Here is a 23115-nt window from a genome sequence, read left to right as displayed (position 1 = left end):
CCCAACATTCGTGCGGCATTTTTGCATCCGGTTTTCACACGTCTCACTTTTATTTTGAAGGATGCCACCGGAAGTAGCGTCTTCACATTCCGATTCCGGTTATCCGGTAACTTCCCGGTGAACTAGCCGTTCTAAACAAGACAAAAAAACAAAAAGCACGAGCCGGATTAAGAGTATGGAAGTGAATAAACCACTGCAGACGGCAGGTGAGGAGGTCCTTTTTATCATCTACTTAAAAGAAAAGATAGTTTTTGAGTTGTTAAACCAACACGGGGCGTTTCCGGAGCTATTCAATTTAGCATAAAGTTAGCTTCACTGTTTACAGTCCAAACATCTGAACCGGATTTCGACACGTTTCACACGTAGCTGCTATAAACTAGAAGCAAGTGGCAATTAACGTTTCGTCTTGAGTTTAGATTACACTTTTGTTCAACTTTTAAGACCTTTACTTTAACTAGAGGTTGTGGATAATTAATTAAGGAAGCGAAATTAATCCGCTTCAGTGAGTTACATTATTAATCAGACGGACAAAAGTTACACATTTGAAAAGTTTTCTTGAAAACTTCTCTATTACACAAATAACTTCCTATTTCAAATAACTTCCAAATAACTTCCTATTTCAAATAACTTCCAAATAACTTCCTATTTCAAATAACTTCCAGATTACTTCTTAATCTGGGAAAGTACAGATAGTATGAGTAGTATTTTATTTAATATCCTCTCCCTTCAGAATAGATTTTTTTTTTTATTTATTTTTTTTTATAAACTTTTAGATAACAGCTTCCGCACATGATGATTGACAGTTTCTAATTGATTCATCTTTCTTAATGAATCAATTTGCTGTTTGGTCCTAAAAAAAAAATGTCAGAAAATGGTGAGAAATGTTGACCACGGTGTCTTAAAGCCCGATCAAGAGTTCGCGACCAAATATATATTTCTTGTATTATCGCGGAGGATTCAAGGAACCCGAAAATATTCACATCCTAGAAGCTGAATTCAAATAATTTGACCTCTTTTACACACAAAAAAAAATGAACCAAAATATTGATTTGATTAATTAACAAATCAGTTAATCCACTAATTGTTGCTCTATTGGCGACATGGCATCTTTGTTCTTGATGATAGCCACAGCTTGAACATTTTTTTTAATTTTTTTTTTTACATTAAAATATGTATAAACTCATTGACGCTGTACTTCATGGATTTACTGACTGTAGCCGTGGATGCTCCTGGACCAGAAGAGGAGACCAGGAAGGCGGCAGCCGCAGCCGCAGCCCCGGTACCTCACCGCCTGCCTGAAGTTCGCCTGGTGGTGGTGGGCTGGAGGTGGCCGGGGAAGAGCCTGACGGGAAACACCATCATAGGCAGAGAGGAGTTTCGCTTGGAGCGAGCGGCCGAGTTCTGTGTCAAGAGGGAGACGGAGGTGGACGGACGCCAGGTGACCGTGGTGGACACCCCGGGCTGGTTCTCCGCCCAGGATACACCGCCTTCCTACAAAGAGGAGCTGGTCCGGGGGGCTTCTCTCTGCCCTCCGGGCCCGCACGCCTTCCTGCTGGCCATCCCCGTCGGCATGTTCACAGAGGTGGACCGTGCTCGCATCGAGGAGCACGTGAGCCTCTTCGGGGAGCACGTGTGGAAACACACGATCGTGGTGTTCACCTGGGCGGAGATACTGCGGACCATTTCCATCGAGAGGTACATTCGCAGGGAGGGCAAAGAGCTGCAGCGGGTGCTGGAGAAATGCAAGCGACGGTACTTTGTTATCAACAACTGCATATTTGGGGAGCACCCACAGGTCGGGCGCTTAATGGAGAAGGTGGAGAAGATGGTGGCGGAGGAGGGGGGGCACTACGATCCAGAAGGGGGGGAGAAGGAGAAGGAGAAGGAGAAGAAACCCGCGGATGAGAACCGGAATCCAACCAGAGACGCGGAGGAGCTCGGGGCCCAGCCCAAACAGAACTCTGGACCGGGATTGTTAAAAGCCGCGGAGGTGGAGCCGCTTTCTAGTGAGTGACGACTTCATCCCCATCAGTCTCAAAAGAACCTGTGAAATGAATTCACATCAAAGCAAATAATCAATAGTTTTATGATCACTTGTGACCTTATTCTGCAAGTTCTCCTCAACTCTTGCCAGGCTTCATAGCGACTTTCAGCTTGTTGTTTTGATTTTCAGTTTTGGTTAATTCTCGTTGTCCTCACCCCCTCCCCACTCCCCCACCCGTTGTTTTCCGATGCTGTAAGCAGCTGTTTGGGCACCTAAAGCTAAAAAAAAAACAAAACCTGCAGACAGAGAAAGTTAGCGACCACCCTGTGAATTTGTTGGAGCATTTAGAAGCTAAAGGATTAATAATAAAGAATTAAATTAAATTAATAAAGGATTAATAAAGGATTAATAAAGTGAAATAAAAAAAAATAAATAAAGAGGCGGACATTTCCTTCAAAACTGGGTAGAGACCAAAAACAGAGCAAAAAGAGAGAAAATGTCAGACTTGCATTCACCAGCTGGCCTGAGATATGACTCCAAGTAACTTGTAAAACCAAACAAGGAACTAAAAGATGCAAAAACACATCTCAGAGGTGAGTCCACCTGCAGAGTCAGTGTGATAATCACTGCGTCGTCATTTAATCCGGTTTCATATTGACGAAAGCCGCTTTAAGGAAGTAAAGTTGTTACATCACGGGACCAATAAGGCAGATGGACCTGTTGGCCTTGGTTTATCTTATCGCTGCTCTGTGGCGTGCTTGTGCTTTAGATTGCAGCAGTGATTGTGCACCATGCATCTCAGCACCTTTCCTTCCTCGCCCCGTCTCCATAGCAACTAAAGGACAGCAAACCATCATTCCTTCCTCTCTGACGTCACCATAGTAACAGTATCAGCATAAGTAGCCGTTTATAAGGCTGCATCGGTATTCAACTTGTTTATATGTAAACTGGAGTTCTGATGTGAATTAATAATGTTTTGCACGAGTTAAACACAGAAAATGACGTTACATTAATGAATAATGCACTTTTGGTTTTAGATTAACAAGGCGCTGCTCCCGGCTGCCGGACCCTCAAACTGACGACGAGCGGAGCCTCCACCCGGCTGCTGTGACGAGAAAGAAAAGGGGTAAATAACTGAAACGTTACAGAACGTACAAGCCAGTGATTCATTTAACTTATTTTTTTTTTTTTTTAAATCAGACCCGTTACTGTGTGTTTTAGTTGCGTGCACTCTCCCTCACAAGCGGCCTTTTCCACACAGCTGCCTTTTTTTTTTTTTTTTTTTTTTTTATTATTATCGCTGTCCAAAGTTTTATTTTCCCCTTTTAAGGTGTAAAAGATATTTGGATGTTTTGTAATTTTGTCTTGAGGGTCGTGGCTGTAAAACGAAAGACGCTGTTACACACAGACGGTCGCCGTCATCGCTGGTCAACGTACACGACTCGGCGGATACCGATGTTAGAACTGCACTTAGTAAACTGTCACTATGATACTCTGTCTGACTGACGAGGGAGTTGCTCTTCAAAAGATTCCCGTTTGTTGTGACCAAACTGTAAATGCTTTTCTCCTGCTGCGAAGTTTATTCCACACTTACGTGTGTTCATCTGTAAAGCACTTGTTGTTGTTGATTTATGTCTGTTGTGTGATTTTGTTTCATTTAAACAGATGTTTCAGATGTTTGTGTTACTGTGTGGCAGAAAGGAAAAACTGAAATTAAGGACAGGATGTGCAGAACTTCCGAGTAGTCTACGAATATGTTAGTCAATAGTTAAATGAGTTTGATCAAATCATTTTCCAATTTATTCACTGATTCAAACAATTATCAAATGTTAATTTTTCTCTGCTTTTTCTTTTTGTGTTGGTATTCTGATTTTAAATTAAACATCTTTGCGTTTCAGACAAAACAAGCGACTTCAGACGTCATGTTTGCCCGATTGGTATTTATTGACATTTCAGAATAAGAACGAGAATAATCTATAACCTCTATGACGAAAGTGTTTGGTAGCCATCTTCGCAGGACATGACAGGTTTGTAGGGGAACGTTTGTAGGGAAATCAGAAATTTCTGTCCAGGAAAATGGAGAAAGGCAGCACACGTCTTCCTGTACAACCCAAACTTTAAAAACAAAGCGCTGAAGTGACTTTCTTTCTGTCGTATATTGTGTTTATGTTAAAGCCCCTTTGTGCCGACTTTGTATTTGATTATCACATTTTTTAAATTACCCAGAATAATTAAAGGCACTCTGTGGATGATTGTGACCACTAGTAGTGCTACAGAGCAGGGATGAGGGATATTACATATTTCAGTGTATTTTTGCAATAATTACATTTTTGACATTATGAGCAAATACAAAAAAATATATATTTATTTTTTTATTTAAAGAACAATCAATAGCAACTAAATAGCTACTCTAGTTTTTTTAATGTCACCATAAACTCCTCAATTTACCCGAAATGTATTCAGTAAAAACAAACATTTTACAGTGGTTTGTTGTTCAGCTGAATTTATTTGCAACCAAACCGTTTCCACCCATACGATGTGGCCCACCCCTACGACAGAGCAACATTTGCGCGGATTCCTGCTTTGTTTATTTCATGCATGCGGATTTACAATAATCCACAGGACAAAACAGGATGTAAAATGTTTTAAAATTCATCTCTCCACCTGTTTTATGAGGCAGGATTTGTTTCAGACCTGAGGGATATAAACTGTGTTTTGTTGAGAAGCAAAGACCGTAAACTTCACGTTTGTTCGTTTACAGGAAAACTCCACATTTGTTTTGTTTGTTTGTTTGTTTGTTTGTAGTAACAGAAGTTTGGTAAAAACTCCAGCAGGCTATGTTTGCTCTGATTGTACAGTGAGGCTCATACATGTATACAGCCACATTTAGGCCTCTTGTGTCGGCAGCCAGCTTGGACTCATTTATCACCTTTCAAAGGTGATGGAGGCTCCTTCTCTCAGGGAGGAGTCAGCTGCTCTGGACAGACACTCGATTCTTCCATGAGGAGGCGTATCGCTGGATTTGCTTTTTTATTGGCCCTTCAGGGCTCCCTCCTCTTTTCTGAGCTACGCTGACCTCCACATGAATCCGGTAGTGGAAGTGTAGACTAACAATAGTTACACACTGGTTTGTCCCGGTTGTGTGACCCAGCCGGATCACTGCAGTACTCGTCGGGACGCTGCTAGATTTAGTCTGAGTAAACCTGGGTGTGAGTCAGGTGATAGTGGAGCAGCTGCGAGCTCAAGATTGATTTCTTCGCCTCGGTCTTCGTAAATGTCGCGGTTCAGTCGTCACTCTTGGCCCTCAGCAGCTGCTGGTTTTCACTCTCGCCATCAGATCTGGACCTTTTTCTTTTCTTTTTTTTTTAAACTGGGATGTCTGGTGATCAAAATGGCTCCAACGGAGACCCAGCAGACCCCGAGAGCCAAAATATTAAGCAACTGAATTAAAACCACTTATCGTAGGAATTTTTGTACACCTTAGGTCTGTTCTTAAAGAGCTGTTCACAAACACTGGTACAGATGTGGGTCACACCGGGTTAAATATCACGCATGTCAATTAAACTCTTTATAAAACCACAGCGACACTATGAAAACATTAAAAAAGTGACATGGCTGATGGATAAATATATCGGACACTGACAGAAACTGCTGCTCGGCATGCAACCTAATATGCCTTTGTGGCACGCGTTGTCGTGCGTTGACCCTGTTTTGTTTTGTTCCCGTGATGCATTTCTCACTGCGGCATGCGATTCAAGTTTCACTTAATACATTTGTGAACAAAGAAGAGTCGCCTCTGCGGGCTTTTGCTGCTGCACTCTTTGTTCTCCTGCAGCTTATAGTCACGTTGGGCAGAACTAGTTCGTTTGGCTTTGGATTAAAATGGAACGGCTTTATTTTGAACGAGAGCTGCACTGTCAAAATAAATGTTTTGATCTGCTGTAAGTCTGCATCCTGTCCCTTAGATATGTAACAAATAAAGACACTCAAGAGTTTCATTGGTCCGATTTACTTCTTTTATTTATTGAATTATGTGTTTGGGGTGATTTTAGATCTCTGGGCCACATGTGCTGCAAAAAACGTATTATCTTATTGGTTTAAATAGGAGCGACAGTTTTAAAGCTTAAATTATATTATATATCAATTCAACTTTCCTCTGCTTTTTACATAGTAAAGGGAGTGTGGGTGTCATATTAGAGTGTCATCCGAAATGTCATAAAAATGTCATGGTATGTGGTCGAGCATATCAAAAAAATATCATACGATAGTATATCATCCAATATAAGTGTTACATGTCTTTATTAAAATGTATTAATTTAGAGGGAGAGTTTTCATGAAATATGGCTGCTTCAGACCTAAATACGAAGAGCAGCTGTATTCTCTAGTTTGGCCGCCAGGTGGCGGTAAAACATCAGCTCACAGCAGCAGCTTGATTCACAGCTATGACCTTACTTACAGTAGAGATATTAAGTCGATTTGGGGAATATAACTGCTGGCTGTTAAGTTATTAACACCCACGTATTGGTTATAGGTAAAACATGCAGAGCTCGTATTAATTAATTCCTTACTCTCTGAGTCAAAGCATCAGTTCTGGTGCCACAACCATGCCATTTTAATTCTCTTTTGCACAACTAGTCTTTACTCCGTTGACACACGACTCAAGTCTGACAGCTCGCTCGATAATCCTCTCCTCCGTCCTCAAATCTCCTTCATGCCTTTTTTTCCCCTTCGCAGCCCGCTGAGCTCGGCTCCATCACTTCCCCTCTTCCGTCTTGTTTACTCAGCTTTCTCTCCATGCTGCTGTGTGGAGCTCCATCTCTTCAATCTGCACAGAAGCATTTCGTCCATCTACCTGATTCAAGGATTTCACATAAACCGGGCACACAGCAGTTTTCACTGTCACGCTCACTTTCAGGGGCCCGAAGAGAACGATTTTGGTTATAAAACAGATGTGTGACAAAGATCTTTGTCCCCCCCCCCCCCCCCCCCCCCCCAAAAAAAAAGATCATATTCTAATTTGTTTTGGTTTGCATGTTCAATCTTTTAATTTATAGGCATATCACTTTTTATTACAGCTGTTCGGTTTCCCTGCAAATAAAAATAATAATTTTGTGTCGAGGCACCAGGCACACACAAACGCACGAGTGGCTGTTTTTTTTAACAACATTGTTTATTATTTCAAATGTAATCAAAACAACAGTAGTTACAGAAATTACAGACAGCTATGATACTGAGTGATTTTGAGTCTTACTGTGTGCTATGAAGTGTCATGATAAGATAAAATCAGGTCACAGCTGGAAGAAAACTCCAATTTCTTTACACGAGTGTCGCTGAATCTGCGACTTTCTCATCTTTTAATCCAACTCGTAAGAGAATAAAGCAGCTGACTATAGCTCAACAACACCGCTATGCTGCTCTTCATCATCTAAAATAACACATTAATAAGAGTGGGAGTGAAAGCCATCAGTCACGTCCTTTCTGCAGGTGACTTCCTGTTTCTACCATCAAACTGTTTGAGCCACTCTCTCTGACTGCATTTACACAGTGGATATAAAAAATAAAAAAAAACACTTGCAGTTTCAGGTGGCAGCGTGCAACAAGCATTTCTCCAGAGGGATCAGTCGAACAATATTTTTTCAAAGTTTATCTGTCGGTATGGAGAAACCATCGATCTATTAATTGATCTGGTCGACGCCAATTAGACCATAATGGTTTATCTCTGAATGGCAGTATGTGTCATGATTAAAACAGCCCGAGAGTCTTTCATTTAGTGTCTACACATGATTCGTATAAGCATCTTTGGGTGTGTAGTGATTTGACAAGTTACGACACGAAACAAATGAAAGCAGCACATCTGGATATTTTACCCCTGTGTCGTGGCTCCGCCCCTTTTTGGGTGAAAACGGCTTCTAGAAATTTGACTGCTGCTAAATATAAAGTCTGAGATCTAATGCCAGTTTAATAGCAGAAAATAAGAATACAGGATTGTGTTTTATCTACTAGAAGCCAAAATCCTGTTGCCAGTCAGGCAAATAATTATGTTATTGCGGATCACAAATCAGCGTTGTTGATGAATGTCCTTGCAGTCCGCCTCCATCATTGTGGAAGAATGACCTCATCCATTGGTTTGAGGTGTCATATCCAGACATCTGCAACTACCTTATTGAATCTCCAGGTAATGTATATCAAACATTCGTCACTTTTTCTGATGTTAAGACACTTTATTTTGAATTCTGTCCAGCGCAACGTTCCTATAAACTGAATACATCGCTAACATTAACATGCTTTCATCAATAAAACACAGCAGCTTATCGCCACGGCGTCATTCGTTTTTCCAATTTGGCACCGGCCCTTTTACGGCGTTTGTTTTCACCCGGAAGAAGGTGTGCTCGTTCTGACGACAGCTAAGTGATGTTTGCCTGCTCTCATGAAGCAGGAAAAGCAGCGGTGAAACATTTCTTCAACGACGGCTCAATTATATCAAGTGTCCCGGTCAGCCGAAACAACAAGCGAGCACGTTCAATAGTCTCGGCTTCATGGAATAGTCATTTTTAATGTTATCATTCACACCTGAACAAACTAACTAAGACCCAAGGGGTCGTTTAAAAACACAGATGTTCTAGTGGTATTTTAAGGAAACTCCAGAGATTCCTCCAAAGATTTGGATGAAAAATATTCAGTCTGCTGCACAAATTCAACCCATTTCTGGCCTTTTGAAGCCTTGAAGCCTAATATATAAATAATTATGGAATTATTTTTTAGAAGAACACTAATCATAAGTAAGGAATTGAGCTAATGACACCGTAATGACTTGTGGGAGAAATGTACTGACTTTGCATTTCATGAGAGAAGTTGACACTTTTTGAATGGCAATCTATTGGGGCCAGCGGTTTTTTTGGAGCCAGACCCTGGTGGTCATCAGTGGTATTACGCTTAAAGACACTTTCGCATTGGCCTCACTTTTCACACCAAGTGTCTATTTCCATTTATGGTTGCGACTATTTGGGTACTAGCCAGCTGCCATCCTGCCTAGTTACGGTTTCTAAGCTATGATTGGACAGTTGCTGTTAGGGGGAGGGGCTTAGCGAATGGTTCATGGTTACGTCTGTGATAGTTTTACACGACATTAAAAATGGTTGCTAAACACCAATAAAACATCTACAGTTACCACGACGGGCTGACGGCAGCTGATTGGTGAGGCGTGGGGGAGACTGAGGTAAATATATCTCACTCAAACGCTGATTAGTCTTTGGTCTCAATGTGATGGAGACGAGGTGTACAAAATTTAAATCCAGATGATGTTATTTTAATGCGTGGAACTGAACGGATGTAATATTGCACGTATTGTTTTTCAGTAGAATTCCAGGATGTCGAGCTTTAGTGTCTCTAAAAATGAGTCTACAATCATTGGTGTAAAAACATGGTTTAACAGTAGAGATGAGCGTTTGATTTGTGTATTGATCCGTGACAGCAACGATGGGAACAGTATTCACATTTAAGTAAAAAAGTAGAGAAAAAAAGGCCACTCATAAAAAAGGAAAACAGTTTCTCAGTACCTTCGCTGCTATTCTACAAATGTTTGCCATGAGTTACCTGAATCTGCAAATGTTTTGGCCTCAGTATGTACACTATTATGTTGACACAGATGAGCCAATCATAACTATTAATCATGAACTGGTTATGGAAAAAGAAACCACATTGCGAAAATCAATAAAAACTCCAATCAGACCAGTGTGTTTTCTGGCTCACAAACTGTATCCAGATAGCTCTGATTCAGATCAATAAGAATCAACGGTGCAGAGCCAGCTCGAATATATGCACCCATAAAGCAGGTGGATATCCAATTACTACTGTAAACGGCTCTCCTGTAGTCACACACACATGAATCACTTACACTTCAGAAAATATATTCACACTCACAAGCGCCTGTCTTGTAATTTTGCATTAGTACCACATGTCAAAGGAAAAAAAAAAAAAGTGCAAACTCTAGTCAGGGACAAAATGGCACGGCCGTAATGAAACCAATGCAAAAGTAAAAATAAAAAAAAAGAGAATAGTGTGCCCATCACCCATTAAAAAAAAATAAAAAATAAACCACTGAGATAATCTCAGTGAACAAAAACCATCTGACAAACCAACTAAACATCGATCCAACAGCGGTGCCGAATGTTCAGAGCGTTACTCCCAGCTGCGATTGATCGCAGTGACATCAGTTCAGCTCACGTCATGTCATGTCGCACAGCCGCCGCCTCTCTGTGCACAGCGCGCTGTGGAAAAGTCAATTAAGCCTGCTATGGTATTGAAAAGCAATACCGACGGTCTATACAGATAATTGTGCCAAACCCAACATACTGAAAGAAAAAGAAGTAAAAACCTGATGGATATACAAAGGCCTATACTGTATAACCCCACCGACAATAAAGTGGAAATCTCTGTTCACATATTCTGTATTGTTTCTGAAAATATATATTGTATAGTTCACCCTGCTCCCCCTCAGACACACCAGCATCCAGTCCAGGCAGTCAGGCTGTACAATCCCTCCGTGGCAACGTGACAGCAGCCGCACCGACTCCTAACCAATGCCGACTGAGTCGATGACGTCGATGTTGTTTCCTCCGTCTGTCCCCCGGCGGGTCAGTTCCTAGCCAACAGGAGCTGAACAGTGTGTTTGTCTGGGATCAGTTTTGAGGGCTCTCTCGCTTCCTCGTGCCGCTGGCTGCTGTATCCAGTCTCATCTGGCACTCGATGGGCCGATTCCACAGTCTTAACGAGTCATTGTGTACACTGGGCTCCTCCGGCGACGAGCAGATCCTGGGGGCTCCCGATGAGAAGTCCCAATGGAGCAGGAGGGAGAAGGGGCGTGGGTGGGTGCGTGGGGAGGGAGGGAGGGAGGGAGGCGGTAGGTGGGGGGTGTGGGGGGGGGGGGCAGCGGTGAATGCGGACGCCGCCTCCTCCCTCAGCACTGCTCGGACTCGATGAAGCCCTCCTTCTCCTGCCCCACAGGCTCCACCTCCGCGTAGGCTGGGTGACCCGAGCCCCGGCGAAACTTCATGGCCGGCCACCTGCTCGGGCGTCTCTGTAGGGGTGGGCGGGAGTTTGGGAGGGAGATAAGGAGGCATCAAGGTCAAAGGTTAAGGTTAGAGATGAGGAGCGCCAGTATCCCTTCCTATTTACCTTCTGCCCTTGATTAGAGCGTCTGACTTTCTGAGTGGGATTATTAGGCTTTATACGGTGCCGAAAAATTCACACATTTTGTAGGTGAAAAATTGACTCGACATGCTGCGGTGATAAAGCAAAAAGACATGATGATTGGGAACTGTCCAAAATCTCATGTTTTTTTTTTGGACACTATAGGGGAAATTGAGTGTGTATACATGTGACCTGTTAGGATGACGTCATCGTCATTCACACAAAGATGGCCACGTTAGTTATTCCAGTCTGACACGCACCATCGTGTTGCCATAAAACACTCCAGGGAGCCGTGATTCCTCGCCTTTGTTGCTTATGACTTCTTACCAGAAACCACAATCTACTTTTGTCACAGGATATACATCTGATAAGTGAGCAGTTCAATCAACAAGTGAATCTTTTTTTTTTTTTTAATGCCTGAGAGATAAAACAGAATAAAGTAAAAAAAAAAAAAAAAAAAGATATATATAATTTATTTATTTTTTTCCTAAAGAAACTTCCTGAGACTCTCTTCAAGGGATTTTTGAATGTTGAAAATATTCCCTAACAAATGTGCTATTTACTCCTGTTTCTGCAAAGTTTACAAAATGCTGATGTTTCTGCTGTTTTAGAATTTTTTTTTTTAGCACAACAGTAAATGTCAAATGTTTTGGGTTTGCTGCACATTGTGCTGAGACTTCATTTTAGCGTGAACAAGATCCCCATCATCAAGTCCCTGTGCGTGAAAATGACCTCGTGATATTGAAAACAAGAACAACCTGGAACTTGAGAAGTTGTCTTTTGTTTTTATATGATGTTTGAACATCACTCGGTGCACTACGCTCTCGTCAGCAACTTCTCATCCTCAGTGAATTCACATTCATTAATGAACAGACTGTGTGCACTAAGTTTCATCATCTCCGTCTGAAAATTTTGATGCATATTTATGAGCCAGGAACAGAGGAATAAAGTGCACTGAGCTGAGTGGTTTTTTTTAATAAATATTTTCTTACTATTACACCAGAATGTCCGAAGGTCTAAAAAAAAAAATTCCTTAAAATAAATGGTTTGTACACATTCCTAATTTAATGATCACATGCTGGTAAACAACATATGTCTGCGTTTTTGAGAAATTAGTTTGGTTTATGAGAACACTAACATTATGAATGTTGTTCTCCGGCAAAAGAAGATAAGGGAAAATATGCTATAAATTATTTATCATTGTATATACGCATACATATCCTCATCCCACGGGAACATAAACAAATATTTTTCTGTTTTCCTTTCTTTGTTTCTTTAATAGGTAAACTAATTTGTTGGGTATACTCAGAACTTCTGGCTGATGTTGGCTTAAATGGCAAAAGTCTGAAACAGAAACTGCGGACCTTGAAAACAGCTGTCAAATAAAGAACTTTAAATTGTTAGATCTGAACCGACCTTATGACAACACACTTTACTGAACTTATTTTGTTTCCACGTCGACGATCATCTTTCCTTCTCAGTTAATTTTTTTATTCTGAAGTCAGTCGAGCCCGCAGCGTCGGGCCGGACGGTTGGTGTCGCTGCTCACCTCGATGAAGAAGATGCTGGCCGCAGACGTCGGGTGATGGTAGATGTAGACGGTGATCAGCACACCGGCGATCATGATGAGCATCACCAGCAGGATGCCCAGGATCAGACCGGTGTGCAGGGGATGTGAGCCGGGAACCCTGTCCACAGCGCTGTCAGCTGGCATCACTGAAAAAAAAAAAAAACCAAACAATCTGTCAGAACCCTTTTAAACTGAGATACTTAAAAATAATAATCATAATAATAAAAAAATAAAGATTTTAGAGTGCAGGGATTAGTGGTTTAATTATTACTCTGCTTCAAATGCTGTGATATTCTGGATACAAGCCTTCACCAAATGTTTTTTTTTTTTTGTTGTTTTTTTTTCTACTTTTATTGCAGTTTTGAAGTCGACCAGCAGGGGACACTCATCATTCATCAATACACTCCTTTCAAACACGAACCAATATGACTAAAAGTTCAGATTTTGTTAGATGTCAGCACTTAAAAAAAAAAAATAAAAAAAAAAATAATGCTTTTACAGTGAAACTTCTGCTGCCGCTCTCTTGTAGCTGCGTATGTTTGAAAATAGTTTTCAGCGGATTTAATCGGGATTATTATGTCCAAGAAAAGATGATTAAAGGGACATTTCTCATTGTTTGACAGCACACTCAAAGTTCAGGGTTAAACTGGGTCTTCAGCACTCTGCAGCGCGATTGTTCTGGACGTCCGTTTAGGCATTCACGAGCCGCTCTCCTCTCCCGCAAGTAGGAGGAAGAGTTAATCCCGCGTCAAGGTCAGCGGTGTAGGGTCCTGACAGGAGGAGGAAGCAGGTCCACAGATAGAGAGAGAGAGAGAGAGAGAGAGTCCTATTGAAGCCTGCGGTTGTGGCACTGCAAACTGAAGAGGCTGTATGTAGTGACTACATAATAAGTCCGTCCTTCAGCGAGAGCCTTGGAAGTCGTGCGTAAAAGCACTCCATCGGATCCATGTTCGAACCTCAAAGTCGACCCAGCAGGTGTTCTCAAAGAGTTCTTTTGAAGACGGTGACAGCATCCTGTCAACCTACTGGGAATCTTTGTGTTCATCTTCGTGTGCGCAATTTCGTGAAACACGCACGCACACGAAAACAAGGGAGAATTTCACCTGCAATTTGTCTCGCATAGCTGTGGATTTCTTCTCCGGTGCCCCTGTGACAGACCCCCCCCCCCCCCCACCCCTCGCTTTAATTAGCAGCTGTAAGCGAGAGGCTGGTTCCCCCTGGCTCCCTGCCTCATTGATTTCCAGCCCACACAATAAACCGGGGTTGGTAATCAAACCTGTCCAATGAGTGTGGGCAGTCACTGTGAATGTGCAGCTCTGTAAAAAAAAAAAAGCCAGTGAAGCCATTATGTGCAGACCATTACCGGAAATGGAAAAAAAAAAAAAGGATAAATTGTGCTGAAACAAAACAACTGATGAGCTACAATGCCAAACAATTTTCACCGTGCAATTTGGTTTTAAATAAAGTGTCAGTCAATTTAAACATAGGAAGTCAGGAGTCCTATATTTTAGAGACAAAAACAACCTGGGAGAGAAAACGACATTATGACATTCTCGCTCTCTCTAATAAATACAGTCTGTTTCTCTGTGGGGTTTTTTTTTCCCCTCAGAAAACCATTTTCCCTCTGTGCTTATTGGTCGTAGCTGCACAGTCCAAGAGACATCTCTATTAGCATGTATACCGTTTTGATTGATCATGATGTGCATGTAAATTGTTGTTTTTCACTATATAAGTTCAGCATCCTGGCTTGCCAGCAGTAGCATTTGCTTATTAGCACAACAAAGAAAATCTATAATAATAAATAATAATAATGACTAATAAAGCTACAATTTGATGACAGATTATATAAACCTCGACCTGTTGGTGGTTATAGATATGTGAAAGCTCAAATCAGTGAATCAGATCATCCTTGGGTATAGAGAGTCCTTTCAAGTTATTGAGACATTTCTCTTAAAATCTCAAATGTCAACCTCAAGGTGGCGCTAGAGGACAAGTCAGTGAGTCCCCAAAGGAGAGGATTTATCCTCTGTGGAACAGATACTTTCATCGTTGTCTCCAAAAATCTGCATTTCTATTTTTCCAAATATTTTTCTTGTCTAAAATTACAGAGCAAATTTTAAAAAGTCAAAAGGAAAAGCCTTGAAATTGCTTGTTTTGTCCAGACATTTAATTTATTATTTCATAAATAGAAAAAAACAGCAGATTTTTTTTTTTTTTTTTTTTTAAATGCTGGAATTTGTGATTTTTTTTTTTTGGGCGGCATTTTTACCACAGAAATAACACTGAGGCAGCTTTAGCTGTTCAGTCTGGACCAAAACGACAGACTGATGGCTAAAAATAGTATCAACTATGTCGCCACGGTCATTTCTGGGAATATTTGTCATTTTAGCTCAATGCATTCAGAATGGGACACAGATAAATGCCTTTAGCAGATTGAATCTACTCCTCAGATTTGTCCTTACGCCTGCGAGAGCCTGAACAGGCTGAGGGAACGCTATTGGACATCAGAGCTCTTAGACGGCAAATAAAACGCATTCGAGATTTTAAGAGAGGACAAATGAGACCGGCGGAAACCCAGCCGGGCTGTTCGTTTTCAGCTCCACATCAGTGCCACAGCGGTAACAAGAGCGGCACAACGGAGCACTTGGCTAATGGGTTTCAGGAAACTAACAATACAAACCGAGCAGACCTATAATTCAGGCTCTTTGTTAATAGGAGCTGAGGAGCAGTGTTGTTGAGCAGCAGCCTTCTGAGAAAGGGCACTTCGCTCCAGCTGTTGGTTATCAGAGCACTGGAGCTGTAATCACTTCAGCATTTCCCACCTCAGTCAAGGTCAGATGACACCTTGGTATGACTGGCTGATATGAGATATGAACACGCTGGATCATCTGGAGACGGACTGACATGAGTTAGACTGAAACCAAAGTCTGATTAAATACACTTTTAGAAATACCCGGTATATATATTAATAACATCAATATTTTGACTTGAACAAAGACAAAGCCAGGATAATTTCATGCTCTATGTGTCACGGAGACTTCCTCACAACTCCTTTTCGCCTTGAATAACATTATAGCCAGGTATGTGGTGATAAAGGGTTGGACGCATGAAAAAAAAATAAAAAAAATAAAAAATGCAGAGAAATATCATCACGGCGCCAGCTCGGGGGTGTTGGAGTGGTGGGAGACATGCAGCGTTTGTGTAATGAAAGTACGACCGAAGCCGCGGATTTCCAATTCCTCTCAAGCAGGAAATGAAACATTTGAGAGGCTATCTCCGAAAACTGATGGAGTTCAAAACGTTTCAGGAGTTGGGATGTTTTGGGACACATTAGCAACTAAAGCAGACTGAGAGAAATATTGAATTCTGGAGGTGCCGTATCAATTTTCAAACAGCTGGCACTGTCAAAGTAGTTCTGATACTCTGATACAATCGCTGTGAAAAAGACTGAAACCTCAGTCTCACACTGTGGTGTCATTAATGTTAACCGTTTCCTGCAAATACCATGAAGTTCCCTCACTAAAAGGAGCTTTTTGGTTTTCACTTCAATGTCTTTTGTTGACGGGATGAATGTTTGTTCCTTCAAAAATGTTAATTTTAAGTTAATTTTAAACTGAAAGGCCACAACCACATGCTTTTACTTTGTAGAAATCTGTAAAAGCAGCTAATTTCTTTTCACTGTTCTAAAATTTGGTCTTATTCTAAAAATAAATGAATGAATACATGTGATTATAATACACTCCTGGTCAATTAATTGATTAATTGAATAGATTTTAAGTTTTTCTCCGTCTCATCAAATTTAAACTGATTTCATTTTGATTTTGTGGATTTTTGTCAGATAAAATAATGAACTGAATGATGACGGCTCTAAAAAGGTCGAATTTGTCTTTATTTGCTTAATTTAATTGTATGGACAAAGAATTTAATTGATAATTGAAATATTCAGTAGCACAATCAAAAATTTCAATAATCCCTTCGGGCAGCCAACTTGCTCCACGAAGAATCTTTAAGAACATTCACCAATAGGAGGATTGATATTCTAAACTTTTGGCAATACAAAGTGCACTGACTAGCGCTTCTGGAGCTCCTCCTCAGCAGAACGATTTCTTAGCACTCGTCAAGGTGTTCCTTCCACCTGACCGCTTTACGGCTCTCTTTAACTCTATGACTCAATTTAAGCACCAACTCCACGACAGCTGGGCAACACTATATGCCAAAGAAGTTCATGTGATATGGTCAAAAGCTCCAGAACACTGGGCCTTTACCACGTTGTTTGCAAGGTCAAAAATTAACCCGGAAACATTCTAACTTAATTCACGATGAATAACAACTGAGTAGAAGAAAGTGCTGCCTACCTGAGAACCAGTTTACAATCCCAGAGGTTTATAGTTTTTCGATTTTTGCTCAACTCGTGAGAAGACCACAATCTTACGTAATGAAACTCTGTGCATGCGAACGTTAAAAACAAGCCACTTTAAGCTCAAATTTAAGAGGCAATTTTCATTCCAGTTTCTTGGGTTACTTTTCAGAGCCACGGCATTTTAGCCACGTTAAACCAAACAAATATTATATACATGGTGTATTGTGTTTTGAATAGAAACTACAATTAAATACAGCTCTAACTTTTGGCCATGCAGCCTTCCCTCACACCAGTCCAGACACTGTAATTGATCGCAGCAGCCCTCAGAGGACAGTAAAGCGTTGTGGCCGGCTGCTGGATAAAGTTTGTCAGTTAACTAAATCATAAATCCCCACAAAAAAAAAAAAAAAAAAAGTAATCAGGGACCAATATCTCAGTGCCAACATCACACCAGCAGCCGAACAGGGAAACAAACAGAGCCATAAAAACAAAAGAGAGCAGCAACAATAGCAGTGAAAGACAGGGACCTACCCTGGTTGTCTCGGAGATGCAGAGCGATCTTGGTATCATCTGTGAGGAGACAAATAGAGAAAGAACATCAGACATAATAATCAATATTTCTCTTTGTAGTTTGTTTTTGAAGCTCTGACAATGTAAACAACTCCCCGAAGGTCCCAAATGAGATTAAGCTTCTTTCATTAGCGAACCATCTTCCTTTAAAATCTTATTAAAAATGAATGCTTTGACTATAATGGCTCAGCATCCATAATTCAGCACATAAAAGCCGTCTGGGGTTAACTATACATGTGAAATATGGAAATGTAGCGTGACCCACTTCTCGAACGGTAGCAGGCATTTACACACACCATAGGATTCACATTATGCAAATTCAGCACATACACTGGCAGATATATTTCACTGGACGCTTCAATTCAAAAGGATTTTCTATTTTCAATTTTCAAAAATCGGGCAAATGCAGCAGCCTTTTAGTGTTCTGAAATGAATCATTAAAAGAGATATTATTCGGTAAGCGACTGCAAAAAATTGTGTCCAAGTCAATCCCACACCAGAGTGCGGGTCATGAATTTGGATCATTATCTCCGCTCGAGGAATAGAAGCCACGAAGGGTGCAACGCAGAGCGACTATTTGATTTTATATCTCAAAAATATCCATTTAGAGGATGGAATATATACTCGAAGTTACCAGAAATTATGTGAAATGCTTCATGTTTTGTCATTTACTTCCTTACTTATATGCATGAATGTAAGTTTAGTTGGTCTCAAAATATAAAAATATTTGAACCATTTCCTTGAATTAATCAAATAATAAAGTACAGAATAAAGTAATCTGAATTCTGAAGAATTGACAAAAAAACAGCCCAGGTTTTTTTTTTTTAAGTGGAGTTTGTCCATTCAGTAAAGAAGTTTAGAGATAAAAAAAAAAAAAAAAAACAACAACAAAAAAAAAAAAACTGTTTTGTGTCTATGACACAAAACAGATAAGATATTGATTTCGTCTCCACTTAAGCGATGGCTCTTTTCTTCAGCTCGTACCTTTGTAACAATGGGAGAAGGGCCAGAGTGTCAAGTTGCTTTCAAGTGTTTAAGATTAAAAAAAAAAAGAGAGAGAAAAATATTGACAAGTAACCTGCCTTAGTAGGTCATTAGGCCATTTAGCAAAACTGTAACATTGTTGGAGATTGTACATGCAATGGAAGGAGGAAAATATGTGGGAGAAAACGAGAGTCTAAATGAAAGTGGTGGACTGACAATGGCTGCGTCTCAATTCACATACGTCTGTTAGTGTAAGCTAACGACCTGAAACTCTGCAACAGCTGCAGCTTCCTCAGATGACGCCATTTAAAATACTTAATGTCGGTGGTCCCTCTCTTTTTACTACGTAGCCGTGATTGGCAACCATGGGTGAAAAGTGTCCCGTGTTTTATACTCGATTTTAGGACCATTTCGAGTGCACCATCCGGGTGCTCACAGCGCACTACACGCTACAGCACTTTTCAGTCAGCGTGAACGCACTTAAACACTCAATACAGCGAGTGTGAGTATGTTAATTGTGGCACTGTCGTCCCTGGTGCCATCAACTTTTTTTTTTTTTACAAATTTTAATGCAAAAGTTCTTGGGCATAAGTTAGTAGCAATGCTGTTACCTGGAAAGGTATACAAGAGACAAGTCACCCCTGAGCTTGTCTTTATGTGACACAGCTCCTCTGCTGGGGGCTCATGAAGTATGTTTCACACCCAAACAAACCTCCACCCATACAGACACTTTCTCCTCTCCTTGTCTGTCTCTCTTCCCCTCCCTCCCTCCCTCCGTCTCGTCCAGCTGCAGGTCGCCAACACGAGCACCAGCCACCCAGCCTGCACTCTAACTTGACCTCTGACCACCCCCCCCCACCCCACCCCACCCCCGCGCAGCTGAAGAGACAGGTCAGAGCCGGGGAAACTGATCCGCTGTACGTGTCGAACAGTCAGCTATAACAAATGCAAATACCGCAGCGCAACCTGTTGACCTCCTGGATACTGACACACACACACACACACACAGGCCACACATTTTAGCCCTCAGGTCGCCTGTTAGTCTTCTCACCACGCCCAGGTTTGATCTGTAGGACTACTTGTAGTGTTTTGCCACACAGCTGGACAGTTTTCACACTCCTCCCTGAACCCACTGCATCCATCCTCATCGCGGCAGCCTCTCGAGCACCCCTACCGCGATGGCCTGTCCGTTTAGACTCAGCCCCCCCGCAAGATGATTAATGGGGGGTACGATGGAGAAAAAGGTCGGCCTCTGCCTGACTTAGCGATGAAAGTAACTGTCTTTTTATGAAAAATGAAATAATGGATGACCCAGACCTGAATCTAGAAATCCTTAAAAAAAAGAAAATCTAAAAAATAGAGGGGAAAAATAACATCTATAAAATATCAGAGGAGTGAAAAAGCACTGTGGATGCTGCACTCCATCTCAGGTTACACTAAAGACATAAAATGTTCAGGGACATTTTTAAGGCTTCAGTTGGGGAAACATTTTAAAGCTAAATAAAAATGGAGCCCTAAATTAAAAAAGTAAAGCTTTCCAGGGGAACAAAATAAAAGAGATGAAAAGGATAAAAAAAACAAAAAACAAAAACGTGGACATAAGGTTGCACAAAATATAAAGTAATCACTGCAGGAAATTGCTGCAGTAAACTAACTCGTTCTAATATACTTTAGAGTCCAACTGTCAGGGAACAATAACCTAGAAGAGCGTGATTGCCTTTCATTTTCAATATCCAAGGTCAAGACCAAAAGTCCTTGCTGAGGAACCTTCAGGAAAATCTCTGAAAATCCTTCATTCAAACTCAACGTTTATTGATCAAAGATCCAAAGTACCATCGTACCATCGTCTTACATTTATATCATGTCATTTAGCTCCATTGTGGTATAAAAACTATTAAAAACACAAATGAACGCTGCTGAAAATAGTCCCCAAAAATGCACTTTTTACATCTGTTTGAGCGTCTGCTAAAAACGACCCTCCCCACCTGTTTTAGGAAATTACGGAGACAGACTTTATATTTATAGCCCGTTTTTCAAAATCAAGATTTATGTTTTAAGACAAGGGTTTAAGTACCAGGAGCCATAGACAGGATGAGGAGGTCAGAGTATCATGTAACACCAGGGTTTTCTTTTAACATGAGGTCATAAGCAACTGAAAACACGCTACCTTACACCTTAAAACATCTTGCTACTTCTTTACTAGCTTTTTTTGGGCCATTTTCTAATTCAGTTTTTAATTTATGTGTAATGCATGTTTTCTTTTTTTTTAAACCAACTAAAAAAAACCCCACATTTCTCCACCAAAGTTCCCATCAGACATCTTCGATCTTTCGTCTCACCAACCGGTCTAGGCAGAAGACTGCGTGGTTCTGTTGGAGGTTTTCCTCCTATTTAAAAGAGAGTTTTTCCTTCATACCGTAGGAGGTCTTCCTCCTGTTTAAAGGAGAGTTTTTCCTTCATACTGTAGGAGGTTTTCCTCCTCCTTTAAAATAGAGGTTTTTTTTCCTTCCAGCTGTCGCACATGTGGGATTTGTTGGGTTCCTGTCTTAAGTGCCCTGAGATGTCGAATGTTTTTGAGTGTTTTGGTGCTACAGAAATGGGTTTATTTTAAATTCGCACACTCCACTCCACCATCTACGGTGTCTCAGCTCTGGGGGGGGGGGGGGGGGGGGGGGGTCCTCTCCTATCTCCTACGTCCATCTGGGACATCGCTCGACGAAGCGGCCCCTCATCGTCGGAGTCTAACCGCCAAAAATGTACAAGTCAAACTATCATTACTTAAATAAATAATTTCCCACTCCCAATAACCTCTTCTCATTGAAATTCTGTCAGATAGACGAAGAAACACAGCTAAAGCTGTATTATGTCCTTCAGAGGCTCCCCTCCTCCATACATGGGGCCTCATGCTCTTAAAAGGATGCAGTTGATTCATTCATCATCACATGGATAAGAGTGGATTTCTGAAATGACTGGTTGTCCATTAGCTCATTGTGCATCACATGAGCTACACAACACAAAAGCAAGGGGGAAAAAAAAACATACATAAAGTGAAGCACGTGTGCTTTTAGTATTGATTACATACACAATGTTTCATATGATGATATTCATGGTGACATAACGTGGCCTCCAACGTATGATTTGAGTACGCGAGCGGGCGCTTCCTTTCATTTTGATTCAATCCAACCACATCTGCAGCTGATTAAGATAAAGCACCTGTTTACTCAAATAAATTGCTCAATGGCAATAAAAAGGGAAATGAGCTGAAAATTGGCAAAATAAATTCAGCCAACTCGTAACTCTGGCATCTTGAGGGACTAAAAAAATGGAAGTAAACAAACTTCAGAGGACACCTTGGCCGTTTTCCTGTCATCAGCAAAAGAATCGTGTCTGCTGCTTTCAAAGAGGATTTGCATGATATAACTCTGAGACTGTGCTGCAGGATGGTTTGGGTTAGTCTCCCGCTGGGGTGCAGTGAATCATGTGCGCAATACTTTACAGTGTAATATCAAAAGGAACACAATTTCTTTCACCTTTGCTGTTTTCATAAAACTTGAAAAAGAAAAAGACATGATGACATTAAATATTTTATTACTTTGATTGTCATACTTAAAAAAAAGAATTACTAATGCTTTCTATTATTTGGCATTTTGCCCATATTTATAATAACTATATTTATACAAAGAAATAACCACTACATATAAACACTGAATGTGAAAACATGTAAGCTTTGCTTTGTTTGATTCATGTACACCAGTTGGCACTTTTATAGTAAAGGCTGATGTTATTCAATATTTCTGTATTGAAAAAAGCTAATGTGGTATTTTGCCTATACAATTTGAAATATATTATTGTTTTTTGATTTAAAACATTGAGTAGCTGTTAACTATTTGTATTTTACTCTATTAATACTATTAATGTTATACTTCATATGGCCAGCTACCATTGGTATTTAAATGTAAATCTAATTATTACTTCAAGCTCAATATCATCATTGAAACAACAAGTTTTAGTATTTTTCTCATTATGGGACCTTTGAAAATTATATTCATATTCATTACCACAACAAAGGAATATACAGCATTTATGTCTAACAGAACATCTAGGCCAATTATTATGAAGAAGTTTGAGGAGCCGTATGGGAAACCTTCAGCATAACTTGAGAAAGTTTCTTTAAAATATAATTTCATTACGACCATTCTCCACAAGCCACAGTCAGAGGACCCGACTAGAAAGCCCTCTGATATAAAATGAGACCTTGAAAGAATGTAAGAGAGAAAGTACAGGTAATAAAGAGGAACGGCCTTCAGAGAGCCTTGGTATCTGAATCAGATTGAGCCAATTTCACTAAACTCTATAATGATTGTACAGTCACTTTCCACTTTCTGTGACAAAAGCCAGATCTGTGCCTAATTTCATATTTAGCGGTGAACCTTGAAAAATGAAAATTGGCCTTCACAG

At 40.6% G+C, this 23115-nt stretch overlaps 2 protein-coding genes across 3 annotated transcripts in view; one reads left to right on the top strand and one right to left on the bottom strand.

Moving 5' to 3' along the window:
- Positions 1–85: 85 nt before the first annotated feature.
- On the top strand, positions 86–5972 carry gimap4 (GTPase IMAP family member 4). 2 transcript variants are annotated; one of them, XM_069159546.1, is made up of 3 exons: positions 86–206; positions 1218–2006; positions 3022–5972. In XM_069159546.1, exons 1-3 carry the CDS (start codon positions 176–178, stop codon positions 3024–3026), a joined length of 825 nt encoding a protein of 274 aa, XP_069015647.1. In that variant the 5' UTR covers positions 86–175; the 3' UTR covers positions 3027–5972. The 2 variants fall into 2 exon arrangements, with proteins under 2 accessions (XP_069015647.1, XP_069015646.1); XM_069159545.1 differs by lacking the exon at positions 3022–5972 and having other exon boundaries at positions 1218–2014.
- A 1095-nt stretch (positions 5973–7067) lies between these two features.
- The window catches only part of plxdc2b (plexin domain containing 2b), an 89176-nt gene continuing 73128 nt past the window's right edge, over positions 7068–23115 (bottom strand). The window contains exons 12-14 of the mRNA XM_069159544.1: positions 17635–17673; positions 12723–12889; positions 7068–11060 (exon numbers count right to left, since the gene is read on the bottom strand). Coding sequence (XP_069015645.1) covers positions 10941–11060; positions 12723–12889; positions 17635–17673 — 326 coding nt within the window. The 3' untranslated portion in view covers positions 7068–10940. The remainder of the gene's footprint in view (positions 11061–12722; positions 12890–17634; positions 17674–23115) is intronic.

This window comes from Embiotoca jacksoni, unplaced genomic scaffold (genome assembly GCF_022577435.1).
Source record: "Embiotoca jacksoni isolate LCO1_2020_lvr unplaced genomic scaffold, fEmbJac1.0.p SCAF_25, whole genome shotgun sequence".
Classification (NCBI taxonomy): Eukaryota; Metazoa; Chordata; class Actinopteri; family Embiotocidae; genus Embiotoca; species Embiotoca jacksoni.
The sequence above is the reverse complement of the archived record's forward strand: the minus strand, read 5'-3'. Positions and strand labels throughout refer to the sequence as shown.

Excerpts from the sequence above, each read along its gene's own strand:
- gimap4 (XM_069159545.1), top strand. The coding sequence starts at position 176 with ATGGAAGTGAATAAACCACTGCAGACGGCAG. Across the intron at positions 207-1,217 it reads TAAACCACTGCAGACGGCAG|CCGTGGATGCTCCTGGACCA; the intron begins GTGAGGAGGTCC and ends TACTGACTGTAG.